At 45.4% G+C, this 20,817-nt stretch overlaps 1 protein-coding gene across 1 annotated transcript in view; it reads right to left on the bottom strand.

The window, feature by feature from the left end:
- Positions 1-42: 42 nt before the first annotated feature.
- The window catches only part of prex2 (phosphatidylinositol-3,4,5-trisphosphate-dependent Rac exchange factor 2), a 94,310-nt gene continuing 73,535 nt past the window's right edge, over positions 43-20,817 (bottom strand). The window contains exons 27-31 of the mRNA XM_060045735.1: positions 14,250-14,316; positions 13,238-13,428; positions 8,221-8,323; positions 3,056-3,123; positions 43-1,100 (exon numbers count right to left, since the gene is read on the bottom strand). Of these exons, the coding sequence (XP_059901718.1) occupies positions 1,055-1,100; positions 3,056-3,123; positions 8,221-8,323; positions 13,238-13,428; positions 14,250-14,316 (475 nt within the window). The 3' untranslated portion in view covers positions 43-1,054. The remainder of the gene's footprint in view (positions 1,101-3,055; positions 3,124-8,220; positions 8,324-13,237; positions 13,429-14,249; positions 14,317-20,817) is intronic.

Raw genomic sequence — 20,817 nt, 5'->3', positions numbered from 1 at the left:
AAAAAATGACAAACGCAAAGAGGGTTCACGGAAACTATCAAATATGAGCTTATTGTTTCAGCTTTTTAATACGACTTGTTTGCATAGTAAACTACTTTCCATTCTACAACAATGCAGCAAATGCTAGGTTGATAAGTATTCAAAATAAAAAAAACAAACATCAAAATGATATCCTGAGTAATGCCAATACAAAAGAACAGAATATACTCCATAGCTCAAAACAGCCATTAATCTATGACGTGTTAATACTGATGAACAATGAAAAAATATCTCTGTGTCAGGTTACTATCACACAACATCAATTTGCAGTGGAATAAACTGATTTATGAAATCCAAACAATGCGTTCAACAATATAGTGGCTCCGTCCTCAGCAGAAAACCTTTTTTTCTTTCTGTCATTTTTTTCAACGGAACATCAATATTTACAGGCTTATCAACAACACAAGATCACATAAAAAAGGTACACAATTCAATCCACAAAGTTCTTCTACAGTCGAACCAGTGAAGCGATGATGTGTCAGAGGGAAGGCGAATAAATGGAATGGCTAACTCGAAACATGTCAGATTGCAATCCAATAATGTCCTCTCAACAGATATGACTTCACTTTATCTGTAAATAAAAAGCATTATTGTGAAATGAAAATATTGCCCTGTAGGAAACAACAAGATCATTTTAAGCTTGCTACGTGACAACGGCATTGATTGATTCCTTCAAATCTCACTTAGTTTGCAATTTTAAGGCACAAATGTTTTGTTTTGGTTTTATATATTTAATTGAGATGCTTTTTCGCTGAATAAAAAATGCACACTTATTCGGTACAATAGCAAGAAAAAAATATATAGTATTAATTTGACTATGTTCTGCTTTAAAATTATATTTACATATATTCGTCCATGGGTTGAACATTACAAAGGAAAAACCTGGATCTAATGGCAGGTCAACAAGAGAGAGTTAGCCTTCAGTCGTGTCATTCCTTCATGGGCAGGTAGAGGACTCTCTGGAGCGGTTTGACCTCCACAGCCATAGGAAGACACTTTATAGAGCCCAAGTGCATTATGGGTCGCTGTCCGCGGGTGGAGGCTGGCACAGTTTGTACAATCTAAGGGAGGATGAAAAAGAGAGGTTAATCACTAGGAAGCTCAACACAATGTGGTTCATCGTGCATCCTCAGCCCTTTGCGTGCACCCTGGAATCCCAGGGGTTTATAAAAGGTCAGGTCGGTGTCACTACCTCCTCCTCCAACAAGCCTTTAGCTACATTTACTTGATTTCCTGTATTCTTGTTTCTAGTTTCCGGTTCCTGTATTCAACATTTATTGGGACAGTAAGGTTCTTTTTAAATAAAAAAAATCACAAGCACACACAAATAAGTTTTCTTTGTCCTGCGTCATTGCAGGAGAAAAAACAAACTGAAATTGTGCACAACCCGGGGTCCGCCATCAAGGGCACCGGGTCCTTGACTTAAGAATAAATGAAACGTTCCTCACTGCACTACATCACTTCCTGTCAGCCTGGTTCAGCCCCCTGCCCCCACCTCAACCTCAACCCACCCCCTGTGTCCATCAAATATCACGCTTCCAGGAAAAACATATGTTTCTAAGAAAAATCTCAGAGGACCATAGAAATAAATCTCCTCAGCTGCCCAGCGTGAGACTGAGTATGTCTTTTGTCAACAGAGATCACGACATAGGTTTCATCTGCCAGTTAAGGGCTACAAAGGAACAGTAACACGTGGGCCGTCCACACATCACAGCATGTTTCAGCCTGTGTATGGGTATGTGCTTTCAGGGTTCTCCACAGCAACATAGATGCAGAGATTGAATGAGTACGTGCTGGTTTTCAACAACACCGTTTCCCCACTCAAACTGATTTGCATATCAAATGCATCTTCAGATGCGTCGATGAATCCTTGGTGCTTTCCGTCTACCGGCATCAGACAACATTCCTCAGAGCTGTACTCTGTGTTCATATGAAGAGCTTGCAAAAATCACTCAAAGTCCTGATGTGCATGCCAAACAAAATAAGTTTTCAGTCGTGTTGCTCACTTATATTTGCCAAAATTGGATATATATTTATATATATATATATTATGTTGCTGCAGGCGGTTTTTCTGAAGCTCCTTTTACATAAAAGCACTGCAACCCTAAACTTATTTAGACCTGTCCCAGACAAGACAGGTCTCACGTCTGTATGTGAGAACGCAAAGGTACGCATCAGTTGTACCGAACCCTAAACAGATTTTTGATGACCTTAATATGTTTCTACCGCAATATATACATAGGTCAAATCACACTTGGCATTAGGATCAAACATAGTAGTCTCATTATCCTTGTCTATGATTTATGAAATAACGACACATGTCGGTTTTCAGCAAACCCCAAACTGCTTGAGTTTGAGGATGAAAACGAGAACGAGGGCTGGCAGTTCCTGAGAAGCACCGGTAAGTCCCTCCATACGTTCAGGCGGCGTAAATCACCACAGATATATCTAATGAGAGTGGCCGTGCGCTCCCTAGCTCGGACCGCTGCGTCCCAACACTTATCATGGCCCCCAAATGAATGTCTTTGTCAATCTCGCTAAAAGGTTTGCAGCAGCTGAATGTCATGCAGGAGCCCCGCCAGACCCCAGCCGAGGAACCGAGAAGGAGATACCGTCTTTCTTTAGCTTAGCATAGTGTTGCTTAACATAGGCTTAGCCTGCACAAGCTCTGTGCTTTCCCACATACACAAACAAGCACAAATTTGCTTAAAAAAAGTCTGAATTTGTGTCGATTTCTTAGCAGCAGTGAAGGCTCCAGTGGGCATCAAACCCACATCCTTGCCTGTTTGCTGCCATTGCCATGCTACTCCTTAATTAGCCATTGAGACTGACCATATCATCGTAGGTCACAGTTATTGTCAGAATATTTGATAAGGTACTTTAAAGTGAATCACTAGTATACATATATATATATATATATATATATATATATATATATATATAGTACCATACGGTTCAAAACAACCACAAACTCACACAAACACATTGTGTTGACATGACGACATTCTGGGGTTACCTTGGCACCGTGGACGGGGTCCGGTCTCTCACTCCCAGATTCTTGGCAGAATTCTGAACCCTTGCCCCCTGGAAGAAGAAAAGAAAAGAGATGAACATTGAAGGAATCCTTTGTGAACCCAGAAGGACAAAATTGACATCAACAGAAGCTGTAGATAGCAGCAAAGACATTGTCTCCATCATTTCCAGAGACGTCCCCACAAAGGCCAGGGCCCCACAAAGGAAGGTCCCCACAAAGCACCTTATACTCAGAGTGTCTATTGTATAGACTGTATAGAAAACTGGCATGGAGGATTAGGAAACTTTTAGATGCATCAAACATCTGCAAAAATATATTCCTTCCTGATAATCGCTTTGACGCGATTCATGATATGCTAACGTTACCGAGGAGTTGGTGGAGGTTACTGCTTAGCGAGTACTGCTGGAATCAACACCTATGCTTTAAAATAAAATTTTGCACGGTGTGGAATTCAAAACTACGCAATCCACAGATTTTGGAGATCCCCAGGGGGTGGGAGATGAACAGCATTGCAGGTGTTATGGGCTGTCTTGTGGTTAAGGTTGAAATCCCACTACCTAAGCTATAACTTCTGCTTACCGTGGTTTCTATTTTAGGTTCTCTTTGTGTGTGTGTGTGTCTGTGTCTGTGTCTGTGTGTGGTGTGTGTGTGTGTGTGTCTGTGTCTGTGTGTGTGTGTGTGTGTGTGTGTGTGTGTGTGTGCTGCCAGACTCATGTCTTTACTTCGACCATGTTCTATATATGCTGGCCACGCACTAAGCAGGAAGGCACGCAACTACTGGGCACAATATGTGTGTGTGTGTGTGTGTGTGTGTGTGTGTGTGTGTGTGTGTGTGTGTGTGTGTGTGTGTGTGTGTGTGTGTGTGTGTGTGTGTGTTTGAGGTAATATCACAATATCTAATTTGGATTTGAGAGCACCTGCATCTACTGCGTTGCAATGACGTATGCGAAGAACACACACACACTCACAGACACACACACACACACAGACACACACACACACACACACACACACACACACACACACACACACACACACACACACACACACACACACACACACACACACACACACACACACACACAGACACAGACACAGCACAAATTAAATCAGGACCCTACGCAGCTCCTGTGTCGGTGCAGTTCCAGAGCCCCACCAGACCAGGGTTGTGTCATCCACCGTGTGAAACCCACCTCTGTCTGGAGCCAGCAGAACGGAATGATTCCTCACCTGAAGCTCATCACGCTCATTCATATCGACGGACACTAAACAGATCGCGGCCTTGCGAGCCGTGTCTTCAAAGGGCTCTGGTGTTCTGACGTAAGGCCAAACCAAACGTGCACAGAATGCCTTTTATGTACTCCAGCGAGCGTGGCTGAATGTCCCAAAATCCTCGGACTAAGTATAAACCAGGACAGGGTGGTTTGAGAACCATATTCAATGGTCAAAAGTGAGGGGGTTATAGCTGACAGGATAGTGTACATGGGGAAATACTGTAGATGTGTTTTGCCAGACGGATGGTTTATCCTACGTTTGGATTCAATGAGGTTCTGTGTGTCTCAGTAGCGCGCCAGGAATCTAAAACGGAGCTGAGAGTTGAACACTTCCACCCTGGCTCTCACGGTTAAAAGATGAAGAACAAGATGTGAAGAGACAAAAATATTTTCACAAGTGATTTTCCCATCTTGAAAATCTGCATTTGATCCTGAGTACACCTTGATCGGGTATATTTCCATCCCTTAAAAAAGCAACACACAAATTAGCACTTCAAAAAAAATGACACCATCCAAGAAAAAGCCTGCGGGGGTAATATATTGAACTGTGTGCCTGGAGTGAGTAAGTGTGTCGTTCAAAGTAAATCACACGCCATCCACGAAGGATGTCAGCCCCGGGGAATGGATCGGACGCATTTGAATCCGTTTCACAGCTATTCAGGGGAATATGCATAGCAGACGGATGGGTGTCTGCTCTCTGTGATGAGGGGCTCCTATAGAGAGGACTCTCTGACGCACCGGGTCACCTCCGGTGAGCCGGCCGATGAGACCTCAGCCCGTGTTGGTGACGGTGAGGAGTGTTAGGGCCCCGGAGCTATATTTAAATTAACCGGATTCATCAGGCTGACTGAAACGCGAGAGCTCGGACACACCGCTGTAAACACTGAGGCCCGATAAGAGTACGTATGCACGGCAACACGCACACACACACACACAAACATGGTGGTGTGGTTCATACACAATAGAGACACACTCAAACACGCGCCCTCATTCTAGTTGTTTTGGAGAACACCCATAATGCATCTCTCCCATTTTGGAACTCCAAAAAATCCATTATTTTTCGTTCGATATTATTGTTCCCTGTAAGATACAGACTCACAGGGCGGGGCAGATGCTCAGAGCTCATGGGATAAGACAGGCAGAGGGGTAAGGATAGGGGTCTACTGACCCCTTTTAAGGCTACGAAAGTTGGAGTTTGGTCTCTTTTTCCAAGTTTAATTTGATTGAATTCATAAGCATGAAGTATTTTAGTGTTTGTTACTGTACAGTTAATAGGACTGGGCTTTTGTCCAGACCTAGCTGTTATTGAAGTAAAACTTTATGTAACATAATGGAGCTAAATGCGTCATTGCTTTTCATTTCCCTTTCATAGCCCATTGTTTTGCATTGTATCTCATTATAACAAGAAACGTACAGCTTTCCTGACAATCTGCAAATGAACTCACAGAGTTTATGCTAAACCTCCTACCCTTAGTTCATGGACTGCCTTCTTCCCTGTGACTTTCATCTTTATTCATCTTTATGTATGAATATCAAAATCAAACAGAACAAAGAAACATAACAGCAGTTCGTTTTTCTAATCATACCTGCTGTTAGGATACAAGATTACAAGACAAAGTCGGCGTCTAACTGTGACGATCAGTACAAACGACCCCAGAACCGGTTCAACTGCTGCTCTGCTGCTACAGTGTTGCCCAAACCAGTCGGACACATCAATATCTGCAATTAGCTAACAGGTTTACAGTATCCATAAACAGACACAAACACAATATAATCACCCGGGGCCGCTTAGGCAAGCCGTGCTCCCCCTGGTGAATACACTATATTATAGTGAATAATACATTATATTATAGTGAATAATACACTATATTATAGTGAATAATACACTATATCATAGTGAATAATACACTATATTATAGTGAATAATACACTATCATAGTGAACAATACACTATATCATAGTGAATAATACACTATATTATAGTGAATAATACACTATATCATAGTGAATAATACACTATATTATAGTGAATAATACACTATCATAGTGAATGATACACTATATCATAGTGAATACAATATGTTATAGTGAACAATACACTATATTATAGTTGATAATACACTATATCATAGTTAATAATACACTATATTATAGTGAATAATACACTATATCATAGTGAATAATACACTATATCATAGTGAATAATACACTATATCATAGTGAATACAATATGTTATAGTGAATACAATATGTTATAGTGAACAATACACTATATTATAGTTAATAATACACTATATTATAGTTAATAATACACTATATTAAAGTGAATAATACACTATATTATAGTGAAGAATACACTATATTATAGTGAATAATACACTATATCATAGTTAATAATACACTATATCATAGTGAATACAATATGTTATAGTGAACAATACACTATATTATAGTTAATAATACACTATATTATAGTTAATAATACACTATATTATAGTGAACAATACACTATATTATAGTGAATAATACACTATATTATAGTGAATAATACACTATATTATAGTGAATAATGCACTATATTCACCAGGCTCCGTAAGGGGAGGTTGTGGTCCCATTTGGGGGCCCTTCCCTGTTAGTAATCTGCATTACCTTGGTTGTGGTCAGGGTCAGTCATTAGGCCGATAGGCTGCGATTGGTTGTACTTTGTCTCTACCTCCTAAAACACCCAAGGTCAAACACTGCACAGTGTAAGAGAGGCCATTCTGGCACGAAGCCAGCTCCTCTATAGGAGCCGAACTGAACGGCCTAAGCCAAGGTAACGAGCACACAACTACACACATACATACACACAGGCAGGCAATATATATATACACACACACACACACACTCGTGTGTACTTCAACACTTATACACACACTCACTTACACACACTCTCTTCCACTCTCTTCGACACACACACACACACACACACACTCTGTTCGACAGGCACGCACACACGCTCCAACACACACACACACACACACACACAAACACACACACGCATACACACAAACAAACACACACACTCACAACCCTCCCCCACACACACACACACACACACAAACACACACGCACACACACTTTCAAACTTAACTTTCTCTCTATCTAATGCTGCTTTCATTGTCTGGCAGCCTTACAATCAAAGGAGGAACTGAGCTGAGCTGAGTTGAGCACTTCTGCCTCGAAGCTAGTAATGACTAATGAGTATCCAATGCTTATGGAAGGAAGAAACACTACTTCATTTCCCACCATAAACATTAAAAAAGCCTTTCTCACGAGTCTCTCTGGTGAAGCTACTTTAGTTTATTTTACTTAAAAAAAAAAAAAAACTATTTTACTTATTTTACTTAGGGTCACCATTACACGTTAACATCTGTCCATCTGCGCCGCTCTGCATGGAATAATACGCATAAAACAACAGACATCAGCTAAATACAAAGCGATTCAATACATCTGCGTGTGTGCGTTTGTGTGTGTGCTGAAAATGTACACGTGCATTGGTGTTCATGTTTATGTGAATGTACCTACCACCATCTGTCTCCACACCTGCATGTGTCTGTGTGTCCATGTATCTGTTCATGAATGGCCGTGTATATGCTTGTGTATGTGTATGTCTGTTCATGTTCACGTGTCTGTACAAACACACACACACGCGCGTCCATGTGTATTCACGTATGCGTGAAGGTGGCGTGTCTTGCTCGTGTGTGTGTGTGTGTGTGTGTTCACGTTCACGTGCATGTACGCACGTGTCTGAACACACACACATGTCCGTGTGAGTTCACGTGTATGGTTGTGTGGTTGCATGCACGCCGGGTTCGACGAGCCCCTGTTTACCTGTTTCCTCATGACGTCGGTGGCCTGCATGATGCAGCGTGGGGGTAACCCGTGGTTACGGGCAAGGAGGATGGCCTGTTCGAGCGTCACACTCAGCGTACACCTGTTGGTCACACACACAGGACACACACAGGACAACTGGGTCAGGGGCCCACTCACAAAGGGCTCCGGGTACACAGCGCCACAAACAATGAGACTCCCATCCTATTGGTGGAAACCTGTCTGTTCCGCCCGGCGACAGCTGCTTATTATAACACGTTTTTCGTCTGGCCTGATGGTTAGAATTTGTTTTTGTGTGATGTCTCGTCGAGTGGTACATGCTAAAATAAGCTGCTTTAGCCTGAGAGCATGTATGAGGCTGTGTTTGTGTGTGAGGCTGTTTGCGTGTGAGGCTGTTTGTGTGTGAGGCTGTGTTTGTGTGTGAGGCTGTGTTTGTGTGTGTGAGGCTGTGTTTGTGTGTGAGGCTGTGTTTGTGTGTGAGGCTGTGTGTGTCTGTGTGTGTGAGGCTGTGTGTGCGTGTGTGTCTGGTTCGTTCTCCCATATGCACATTCATAGCTATGGGTGAGTAGATGATTATGTATTGTACTTCAAAATATTCCTGTTAACAAAAAACGACCCCCCCCCCCCTCCCTCCGCTGATCAGGTTGAAAAAAGAAGAAAGCAGTACATTTAGAAACGGTAAAAAAGTATTAACTTTTTCGTTCCATGAATACTGAACAGAGGAAGAATATCATCTGCATACATTTTCCGCAGACTCTCTACTTTGTGACATCGAGCTCTCCCGAGGTACACTTGAGTCACAGAGTCAATGTCACGGAGCCAAATGCCATCGGCTGGACGGATCTGTGACGATCTGTTGAGATGTCAACGGAGCGACACGCCGACACAAGCTGAGCAATCGTGAATCATTTTCCGACGCGCGATAGAAGGGCCGCAGCAGGAAATAGTTTGAAAGCACAACTTTCCCACAGGCAGGCACTACCCTTCTGCTCTGCCTCTCCGTCTCCTCATTATTAAGTCGGAGGTTTGGTTTATTTGACTGCAGGGCTCGTACATTGCGACCTCACATCGCCTCCATTTTGGGAGCATAGCAGCATTGGAAGGCTCCTTTTTATTTTGCTATGCTTTTTGGTCGTCGTTCAGCAATGAATCATGACATATTTGGTCATGTTGGGACAAGTTTGTTTCGTTTCAAAAAGCTACATTGCTTCTCATGTGAGACGTGGCGGAACAAAGTTTTCACGAGCCGAGGTGATGGTATATTTATGTTGATTTAGGGTTCTACCGTGCTACGGCTCTCATGAGTCCTCTCAATATGGCCGACGCACAACGAAACGTCCATGATGCATTCTGATGTACGAGCCCTATCGCGGTCGGTGGGGAACGAGGTGTGCCAAGGACGAATCAGCCCCATTTTCTGTGGAAACATCTCGATATTATCCCTTTAGTTTGGGGTGTCATGAATGGAAAATTGCTGTTGACATGAGTCTTGGCTTCATTTGTTGCGACATCGTTAAGAGACACACACACACGTGAGCGCGCTCTCTCTCTCTCTCTCTCTCTCTCTCTCTCTCTCTCTCTCTCTCTCTCTCTCTCTCTCTCTCTCTCTCTCTCTCTCTCTCCCTCCCTCCCTCCCTCCCCTCTCCCTCCCTCCCTCCCTCCCCTCTCTCTCCCCCCCCCCCCCCCCTCTCTCTCCCCCTCTCCCTCTCCCTCCCTCGAGACCCATCAACAGGTGCAAGGGAAGCGGTAACATGCAACACGAGCAATATCAATCCAAGATCCCGCCACGGAAAATTGAATCGTCTTCCCAAACCGCCCCATCGTGCGCCATAACGGATCGCTGCTCCAGGGCCTCTTTCGACCTCCAAAGGCTTTCCAAAATGTCGTTATGTCTTGTTATCTATCCAATGCGCCTCACATTTCTGCTCCGCCTGACGGAAAATAAGCGAACAGCGGTCTGATAAGGGACGCGCAGGCTGCCAGACGCCATCATTTATAATCCGTCCACTCCAGGATTGAACATCCCCCCCCCCGATGGAGGGGATTCACTGAGTCAGCCGGCGGAGCGTGGAGACGCCGGAGCGTGGAGACGCCGGGCTACATCAAGGGAAGAGCCAGAGAGAGGCTTTCAGCAACGCACTGGAGCAGCAAGAACTCAATGAGACTTCTCCTTATCGTCTCCTACCTGTGAGACCCCCTCTTGTTATTTAACCACCCAGCCTTTTTTGTAAAGGCCCTGCAGTCAACCAACACCCGTTGGTATAAAATGCTTTCCGGAATCCTATACCATTCTGATACTAAGGAGAGTTTAGCGTGAGAAGCAAAACGTAAACAATGAAGTGGGAAGTCTGTGATCAAAGTGATCATGAACGTCCCTTTGAAAGCTGTAATCGGTAACGCGTGTTTTAGTGAAGCAAGGAGAGACTGTTTTGATGCTTTGATCGCCCGGACCAGTGTGGTCCTTTAAATATCTCTTTATCCGGGGGGAAAACACAACACAGCCCCTTGAATCTGGAACCCCTCCCTGTGTCCCATCCCTCATGTGTGCCAGTGCCATACCATGGGGGTGATTTATCCCCTTGCCTCTGATGTGGCTCCAGCCCGCTGAACCCTTACAACCCAGAGCCCGGGCCCATAACCATGAATGAAAATAACACGCAGAAAAAAGAACGAAAAACGTAAGAGAAAAAGGGGAAAGAAATAAGTCTGTACTGCATGAAAACGAAATGAGAAAAATCTGAAAAGCGAGGTGAAGAGAAATCTGTTAAACCGGAGAAGAGTGGAGAGAGAGAGGAGTACGTCTGATACTGTGTCCTCTTAAACATGCGTCGAATACCCTCCTTTTTAGCCACAAACTCAAAACAGGTTGAAGGTCAGCTCGACAAGGAGAAAAACCCACCAAGGGTTCCTGGCCCCAGAAAGAGAGTGCAACACATCTGCGTTAAAGTGAGCTCACGGTCGATGGATGCTCAGATACCCGATAGTGAGTCATTTCCTCAAGTACCTTGGAACGTGTACAGCAATGCATAGGCAACTGACGTAATTAATGAGTTTCACTCTCACGCTTGCTCTTGCTGATCACGAGGCCTCCTATGGTGTCGAACAGTGTTAAATTTGAGTAATAAGCCATAGTAATAGACAACACACACACAAACACACACACACACACACACACACTCAAACTCACAAACATAAGGACACTCTCACGTTATTAAAACTCATCCATCAGGCCTGCTAATCAAATCAAGAGCGTGCGAGAAGCCCAACTGGCTGCTGACGCAATTTCCAAGTAGCTAATCGACTGGCTCGGCTTGTTTTTAATTCATCTCCATGAGATATATGTATTTTTGCAACACAAACAAGTCCATGTGCATTGTGTGAAATCATTATCCTCTGTTAATTATTTATGCAGTGGACGTGTCACTCCACAAATCAAAGGTCCATTGGCTACAAATGTTTTCCGTTTATGACCTGCCCTGAGGCAAACAATAGGCCATGGAAAGAACCCCAGTAGGGCAATCAATGAAGGAGTTGGTTTGTTGAAAGCCTATGATTGATGATTGATTATTCATGATCTATGATTTATTTCAGGGTGGTTGCCCAGCTGCAGTGGAGAAGTATAGTAACGTGTGGATTCCCCTTAACCTGCCCCTTAAACAAGCTAACCAGGTATCTGGTAGAACCTGGTTCTACCAGATACCTGGTTACCTGGTGGATATTATCATAGCCATTATAAAGCTTTTTCAGTTTTATAACGGGTATGATATTATCACTTACCTGGTTTAAATTTGTTGTTCAGATAATAAATTCACAGGCAGCAGGCAGCTCAAACTATTAGGTGGGCACTTTGTAAAGTAGTGTGCATGTTAGCTGATAAATGGAAAAGCATGAAACATTTTGTCCAGGGCATAAGATTTAGATGTCAGGCCTGGGATTAAACTCATCTGAACCATTACACACACGCAGAAACATGCGTGATCACACACAGACACACACACACACACACACACAGACACACACACACACACACACACAGACACACACACACACACACACACACACACACACACACACACACACAGGTTTAAGCTTTCCATAATGGCTTTGAATCGCCAGGCGACTCCATCCACACCATTCTATCACACCATCACTCACACACCTCAAGGTGTGTGTGTGTGTGTGTGTGTGTGTGTGTGTGTGTGTGTGTGTGTGTGTGTGTGTGTGTGTGTGTGTGTGTGTGTGTGTGTGTGTGTGTGTGTGTGTGTGCGTGTTATACAGACCTGGAAAAAAGAACAGAAGAGAAGGAGGGAGGGTGAGCTTGAGTAAGGAGTGAGTGAGGGAAATTAATGGAAAAGAGAGCAAGCAATGGTGAGAGGGAGGGAGAAAGAGAGAGAGAGAGAGAGAGAGGCGAGCTGGGGGAAGAGATAGTGAGAGGGAAATGGACTGAGACGGAGTGGGAGAGGGGAGAGATGAAAGATGGCAGTAGGAGGCGGGATCAGGGGTAACAAACTGCCAGGATATTTCCATCCTTATCTATTGATACATGTTCTCCCGTGCAGTCGCAGGTGAAATGAGGAACCACGTACAGAACACGACCTCTGGTGTAGCGATCAAGTCAAGCCTAGGCTGTCCTTGTCCGGCCTGTTATTAAAAACCACACGCCAGCAGTCGTATTCAGCGGGCGATTCACACACCAAGAGAGCACAGCTTACAGAAAATGACCGTTCATCCATGCATTCATGCTCGATTTTAGTCTGGTAGGTTGTCGCTCGGAAGAGGGAAAGAAAGACAGAAAGAAGAGAAAAAAGTTTAAAGTAAAAAAAACAATGGACCGGCAATGCACATAAACCACCCACACCCACATCAACTCACGCACAAACACACATATCCATCCACACACACACACCCACACACACCCACACACACCCACCCACCCACCCACCCACCCACCCACACCCACACACACACACAACCAAACAACCCCCCCCCACACACCCACACCCACACCCAGACTGACCGGTGGACGCCGCTGTTGCACATGACGATGTGCGTGGCTCCGAGGCGGGAGCAGAGCTCCGACGCCACGCTGAGCAGGCCCACGCCCGAGGCGCCGCACGCCGTGCTCTGGCAGGCCGCCGTGCGCCGGCAGCTGATGAAGCTCTCGATGAGGCGGTAGAGCTCGTCCAGCGCGTTCAGGGGCCGCATCAGCTGGGGGGCGGGGGGGGGGGGGGGGGGGGGATTTTAGATTTTATTGTTGTTATTAAACCTTTATTTATTCAGGGAACGGCCATTGAGAACAGACTCTCTTTTTCAACAACGCCCCGTTTACAAAATATATTAAAAAAATCCAAATGCACAACAGATATGAATAGTCGGTCAAACAACCATCACAACACTGCAATACATAGAGTGAATAAATTAATAATACAATGCACATTAAAAACACGTGCAATCCTCAATCGGCCCTTCTGAACTTCTCAGTTGAGACCCATCCCAAGAGGAGGAGAGGGGGTGGGGTTCAGAGTGTAACGCTGGTACGTCAGTAGAAGTGGTCCACGGCCTCCTCAAAGGGGTCCTTTAGTGAGGTACTTGACTCCTACGTTCCCCCTAATGATACCTTTCACAAAGAAACTCGAAATGACTCAATACTAGATATGAAGCATTTAACATTCTTTTAATTACATAATTTAGCGGACCCTTTATCCAAAATAACGCTGTATAAGAAATATGTTGCTAGGAGCCAAGACAGGTAGGGTTGCCAGCTCAAAGGGGACTATTTCCATTCAACTTCTATTAAGTCATCTAGCCAAGTCATTTAGCTCCAGTGGAGTCAGACACCGAAGAGTCAGACACCGAAGACACAGACATCGGTAGGTCAAACAACCTCGTCACTACACTATTCTTGAAAGAAGGTGTGTGGGTGGGTGGGGGGGTACCTGACTGACTCTACACATGATAAACTGACACAAATGGTTACACAAAATGGCTCCTGTGTTTAGTAGTTGTATCAGAGGACCACAGTCACTCACCTTGTCTACGAGAGCAGCCTTAGGTGCAGAGCTGGGTGGCATGTTGGACTGGTCCAAGTAGAAGGCCCTGAGAGGGGGGGGGGGACACAACAACACAGAACAATTACTAATGGAATAACATTGATATGCTAGTAAGTAGACGTTAATAGTGTGATATAGCTTTGCCGCGGCGCTGTCCTCTACGCTCCACTGGCTTTTCGGGACCAAGGTGGTTGTGTTTCCGGGAAAAAAGTAGGCCACCCGCTTATTATGGAGCCCACCATCCCTCTATCAATCATAAAGCTAAGCCGGGCCCCCCAGTTCAGGAGAATCACAGACTAAGCATTTCTTATCCCGGGCAGCTCTCCAAATGCCATTGGCTCATTCATTCATGAAGTCGTGTGTGTGTGAGTGTGTGTGTGTTTGTGTCCTTGTGTGTGTGTGTGTGTGTGTGTGTGTGTGTGTGTGTGTGTGTGTGTGTGTGTGTGTGTGTGTGTTTGTGTCCTTGTGTGTGTGTGTGTGTGTGTGTGTGTGTGTGAGTTTGTGTCCTTGTGTGTGTGTGTGTGTGTGTGTGTGTGTGTGTGTGTGTGTGTGCGCGTGTGTGTGTGTGTGTGTGTGTGTGTGTGTGTCGTATGGGTGTAATTTACGCATCCTGCCATCGGAGGCGCTGTCACGCTGGTATCTTTATGGAGATGGATGGATGTATATGCGGCAACGGGCCCAGATCAGGTTGAATGTTATAAGTGCAAGCTCAGCAGACTATGACTCAATCAAATCTCTGTATGGCGGAGCTGGGGCTAAATATAGCGGCGCATCCACTACATTAAACTGCCACGCAATAAAACCCACACAATCAATGGATCGCATACTAGAGAGTGGCATCATTCGGTCTTCCACACTGAGTGGCTCTCTGAAATGGTACGTGTCACGGCTTCAGCAGGATTTACTTATGTAGGAGGAGTGAGGAGGGTAACGGTGGAGAAGACGAGGGAATCGTTCCTCCAACCGTTTCCTGAGTGGAAGTCGTTCACCTGCATTCATGTATTCTGCGAGTGATTAAAAACCCGGTCGTCATGACTGATACACGATCCGGCATTACGTCATGATGTTAAAAACGAGGATTGACCCAAAGCGACACTGAATCTGATTCATGACACCGGAGTTCAGAGCCGCGCAAAATAAATCAGTCCATCAGGGCAGGGGGGAGATGCAGAGTGTGTGTGTGAGACATCAAGGACGGGGCCTGAACGCTGCCTGCAAGGTGCTGCCGCCTCACCAGACGGATCACATCCACGGGGGCGCTCCTCCCACGCGCATTCACACCCTACCGCCGCTTGACACCATGCCATACGTTCCACCGGGTCCTTCATTGACACTAATGGCTCCTGGTGGATCAGGACATATGAGCGCCGAGCCAAACGGCCAACCGCCGAGAGTAAATCATATTCAACGGAGACAAATTAAAAGTAATCGATACCCGACGACGCAGCTCGGAGCGGCCGACGCCGGGCGGCAAACAGCTGCGCTCGCCGCGGAGTCATCGCTTCTGGCGCCTCGTCGATGCGTCTCCCCGTCTGCGGTTGGGTGCCCTCACGGCGGATCGCCCTCTCACCTTATGCCGCACACCGTCGGGTGACGGAGCGGAGTTGACGAGGGGTTCAGGGAACGCTAACGGCCCGTGTAATTGGTTCAAGATGGCCTTATCGCTCACGAGACGCTCCGGGATAGCAGGGGGGGGGAAATTGCACAGTGCCTCAGCGGGAACCATGCTAACCACTTGAATTCACTCTATAAACGGCTGGCAAGCCCCTCCGACTGTGCTTGAGGTCCATTTTACAGTTTGTTGAATAATACATACAAGAACCGAACATACGGGTCGGGGGGGAAGGGGTGGGAGTTCTTGGCAATGTCACTAAATGTTTGATTTCCTCATTAAGTTTTGAACGGTTAGCACATGCCATTGTTATGGCATAACACTCGACAGTGTTTTGTTCAAGACCAAAACACTCTCAAGTTTGTCCACGAGGCCCATTATCGCTAACGTCTCAACGGGCTTCAGAGACCTACATTCAAATTGGTTGACACAGCCCATTGCGAACCCGCCTCCTGCATCCTACGCCCATAAACAGATACAGGAAAAGCCGCCAATCAGGGAAGAGGAAATAGGCTCTAAAACTCGATTCACCCATGGCGATTAAAAAAACCTTTCACAATGGGAATTTGTTCATGTCCTAAAAACATTTCTTCATTTCGGGGCGGTACAAAAAGAAACACAACTATGATATCTCGAAACCATGGCTGGAATAGGATTGCAGATTGATCTCAGCCACCGACATGCTATTTGTCATCTGGGCCCGGGCAGATCCTGTTTATCTGTCATCTAGCCGGCTCCCTGTACTGCGCCCAGAGCCAACCTTGACCGCGCTCCCCTTATCTGGTGTGTCTGAAAGGTTGGCGCAAAACTGACTGAGAGAGGGAGTCACCTTCAGCAGTAATGGCCGAATCCCGACTAGTGCCACACTGGGCATTTTTCTTTTCTGTACTTATTTTTGAAAATCAGTAAACAAATAAATATAATGCATTCAATTGAAAGTAGTGAATGATTAACATCAACTCTCCCGACGGCCTTGACGAGAACATAAAGACCTCTGGAGGTCCAGAGCCATGAAAGAATGAGTCTGATTTCACCTCATGGACCGTTTAGGTAAGGCCTCCATTATGTATTCTGGCCGTGTTATGTTTTGTCAAACCTTTTGGGAACTCAAGAAAAAAATATTGAAAATAAATGATGGCTGAAGAATAGCAAGCTAAGCCTACACACTATGCAGATACATGTCTTGCTGTGGTTTTACAGAAACCTATCTTGCTGTGGTTTTACATGTTGGACATCGCTCATCGGAGCGAGTATGTTAGTGCTATCCAATGCGGTCCTCATGAAATAAAGTCATATTCCCCCCACGTTTGGTGCCACACTAATTATCCGTGTCATTTGGAAAGGCGATACTCACTCCTCGAATGCGGGTTCACATCATCGTTAAGCTTCAGGGGTCCCATCTGAGCGGGGTTCGAGAGAAGCTTAAGATAGCATAGAGTTAGCCTAGTAAGTTCCCATGACACAGCCTGCTCGCTCGTAAACGACCACTCTCCTAACCCGCAGGCAACTCTTTAAAAACCAGAGTTGTCGTAAAGCTACAGCCTCGCTACTCCTGTTAAAATCTGCCGGACCTTAGTGAAGTCCCAACCCGCCATCTTGTGAAACTAAATCAACGAATCACAATAAAACGCCAGCAGCCACCACTGAGACAGGCATGTGGATTTCCACTTATCCAGAGACATTTCAATGAAAAAAAATCGGCGGAAAGAGCTACTGGTACGGCAATCATGTTCTCACATCTCTGTCCTGTAATAATGAATAGGGGGGTCTCTCCCTCCCGCGACCTCTAGCCCTTCAATTCTTACCCAGGGCGCTAATGGAGGAGTTGGCTGGGTGCCAGGGAGGGCCTGCTCAGCTTTCAGCCGGCTTGCTTTTATTGAGCCTGCGAGGCCACTCAATGCGCCCTGTCTCTTCCTTCTTAACAATAGGACGCTGCGGCCCCCGTACCCCCCCAGCACAGCTGCGTTAGAGACGGCTTGAGTGTCGGTGGATTTGAATAAAAAAAAAAAAGGGAAATAAAAAGCAGATGTTTTCATGGGAACGGGAATTCATACCCCGACGTTGACAGTTGGATCACTAACACGTGCGGAGGGAAAGCAGCGTTACAGCCGCGTGTCGTCAGCTTTACAAAAACTAATCGGAATGAAGTTCGTTATTAAACACCCCATTACAATGACTGTTCCGACACATTCAAACTTTATCGTGGGTGAAAAGGCCAGGAAAAAGGTTTGGGCATGACCTATGACACCCCAATTTCCCAAATTGCCCCCAGTCGGTTGTAGACAGTAGAGGGAGACGCCTCCACGACCAGTGCGGTGGACGACGATAGTGTGACTTCAGCTCCACACCAAAGAAGAAGAGCACATCGCTCCACCTCTCAAACACCATTCGGATTGAATGTCAACGGTACAAGGTGTGAAAAGAAAACGCATAATTGCACTCAGCGCTGTCTCAACAGCAGGGAGGACTTCAGCGCTTCAAAAGCTTCGGACGTTGGAGTAAGAATGTCACAGGGTCAATTCGTCACCGCTGCTCCACTCCAGCGGACGCTAACGTCTCTAATTGCACGACGGTGAAAATAGCCGTCGTATCCATCTGGGGGAAATGGCAGTGGGGGAAGTCTTGTGTCTTTCAAGAAAGAAATTAAAACTAAAGCGAAGATATCTATTCATCCATCCTACGGATCTAACTTTGAAAAAGACTTGCTATATTTTGGCTCGACTTTTGATCCACAGCTGACAGATACTCCAACGCAGCCACAGAGTTTAAAACAAGACGTACCTGGTAAAACGAAAGAATGAAAGGGGTACTGATGACATCAATTGTACACATACTATACTCTCTCTCTCTCTCTCTCTCTCTCTCTCTCTCTCTCTCTCTCTCTCTCTCTCTCTCTCTCATGAGAAATCAAACAGCACATGTAGCTATGAATATATTAGCAGGCCCTTCAGGTCTGTATTTAAATGTGTGTGTTTGTGTGTGAGTGTGTGTGCATGCGTGTCTACGTGATTGTACGTTTGTAGTTTTGTTGTGCGCCTGTGGGGCTGCGTCTGTGCATAAATAAGCGTGTGCCCGACACGTGCTTCAATAAGCCGCGGCCTCAGTTTGAGCTGTGTTCCTTCCAGCTCGCTCATTGGACATTAATCACGCCACAGATAAAGGCCTCAACAGAAATTAAAACAGAGATTGCCGGGGGGGGAGGGGGGGGGCTACAGATCAATGTCTACGTCAGCCAGGCACGTTCACAGTGCTCGCCGTCCAGAATAATAAATTACCAGGGCGAGCGCGGTTTCTTACCGCAATTTCCGAGAGAGTGTGAAAGTGAAGCAGAATCAGTTTGAATAGAAGAGGAGACTATTATGAGGGGGCAGGGTTATTTCTGTTGATGCATCAATGCAATGCGAGTACGGCCAAATTGCTTTTTCCGTTTCAAAGAAAATGCTGAATTGTGTACAATGAATTGGGTGGACCCAATTCAGCGTTTCCTTTTGAAAGACATTTTCACTTCATCCCTCATTAGGGGATACACAATGACTTTACCATTTCATATTTTGTCCCTGATGCTTTCATTAAACAGAAGGTAGCGGGGGATAGGCGTGGGGATCAAACCCAGAATCCTTCGGCATGGGAGTCGAACTCCATGACCCCACACGATACCGTTCTACTATAATGTAGAGGTAGGGAGTTTGGCCCGACGTTAAACTATTTCCACACTACATCCTTTAATGGACAACAGAACCGCGGGGCAGAGCGCGCACACGCACACACACACACACACACACACACCTCAACGTTTCTTTTTTCTTCTCCTTTTGCCCATGTCACCTTCACTCTTTCTTCCCGTTGATTGCTCTTGCCAGCCTCATAGGGAGAGCGCCCAGCTGTGCCCGGACCTCGTGGACCGAATTTCAATGCAGTCCGCCTGAAAACGCTATTTACAACATACATACACACGGCTGCTCAGTGGCATTGGACCGCCTTCTCTAGGAGCCTAATGATGCTGCATGCGTGTGTACAAAATAATTCATGACACGAGAGTCAAATGAAAAAAGCCTTCTATGTCTATTTCTTACGTATCTATATGTATGTATTTTATCGTTCCCCGAAGGCATTCTACATCCGTTTTAGTTTTTCGCAGTAAACGTCAGTCTTGGCCTCGACTGGACAGCGATTGATTTTGGCAGCCTTGCGTTGAACACAAAACTCCAGCCAATCAGAATAGTAAAGCACACATCTTCTTATCTGAGACAGGCCCTCTTGTGCAGATTTCTCTTCATTATTTAACATTGTTCTTCAGTCAATTCCTGAAAATAACACTTCTGATTGCTCCATATGTTGCTATTCCTTCGTACTCTTGTGCTCCATAGTGCCGCAGGGCCCCTGGTTCCTCGTGAACCAAACTCGCTTTCCCGAGCGCTGATTGGTCCCCTAGCATCTTTACATTTCTTCAAAAGGCTTTCATTGGGATGGAGGCCAGAAAAGAGAGCAGGCAGAAACAGAATGTGAACCGGACCCACAGGGCAGATTTAAAACTGCCCCGTCAGGTGGATTTGAGTGTCCTGTGGGAGGCGCCACCAAATACACTGTACTGTTATCATTAGTATTATATTATTTATTAAGGCTACTACTGATCTGTTTATTGGAACGCTTCCATGGCTCAGGACCAACCTCTGATCATTTTAAATGTTGCTGACCCACTGAGAAGAGGGAAGTGGTGTGCTCCTACCATCAGCCCTCTGATTAATGAGGATTGTCTTTACTCTACTTTTTCCATCATGCAAACCGTCAACTGCTCACACACTCTATGTATACAAAAGAGACGGGCGTCAGTGTGTTAACATACAATGAAAGGTACGTTTGAAAAAGGTGCTGGTGATGTAGCACACGATATAATAATAAAAAACAGACACATTTAAAGACTTTTTTTTACCTTTC

The sequence above is a fragment of the Gadus macrocephalus genome, chromosome 23 (assembly GCF_031168955.1).
Source record: "Gadus macrocephalus chromosome 23, ASM3116895v1".
Classification (NCBI taxonomy): Eukaryota; Metazoa; Chordata; class Actinopteri; order Gadiformes; family Gadidae; genus Gadus; species Gadus macrocephalus.
Note: the sequence above shows the minus strand (reverse complement) of the source record. Positions and strands in the feature narration are given on the sequence as shown.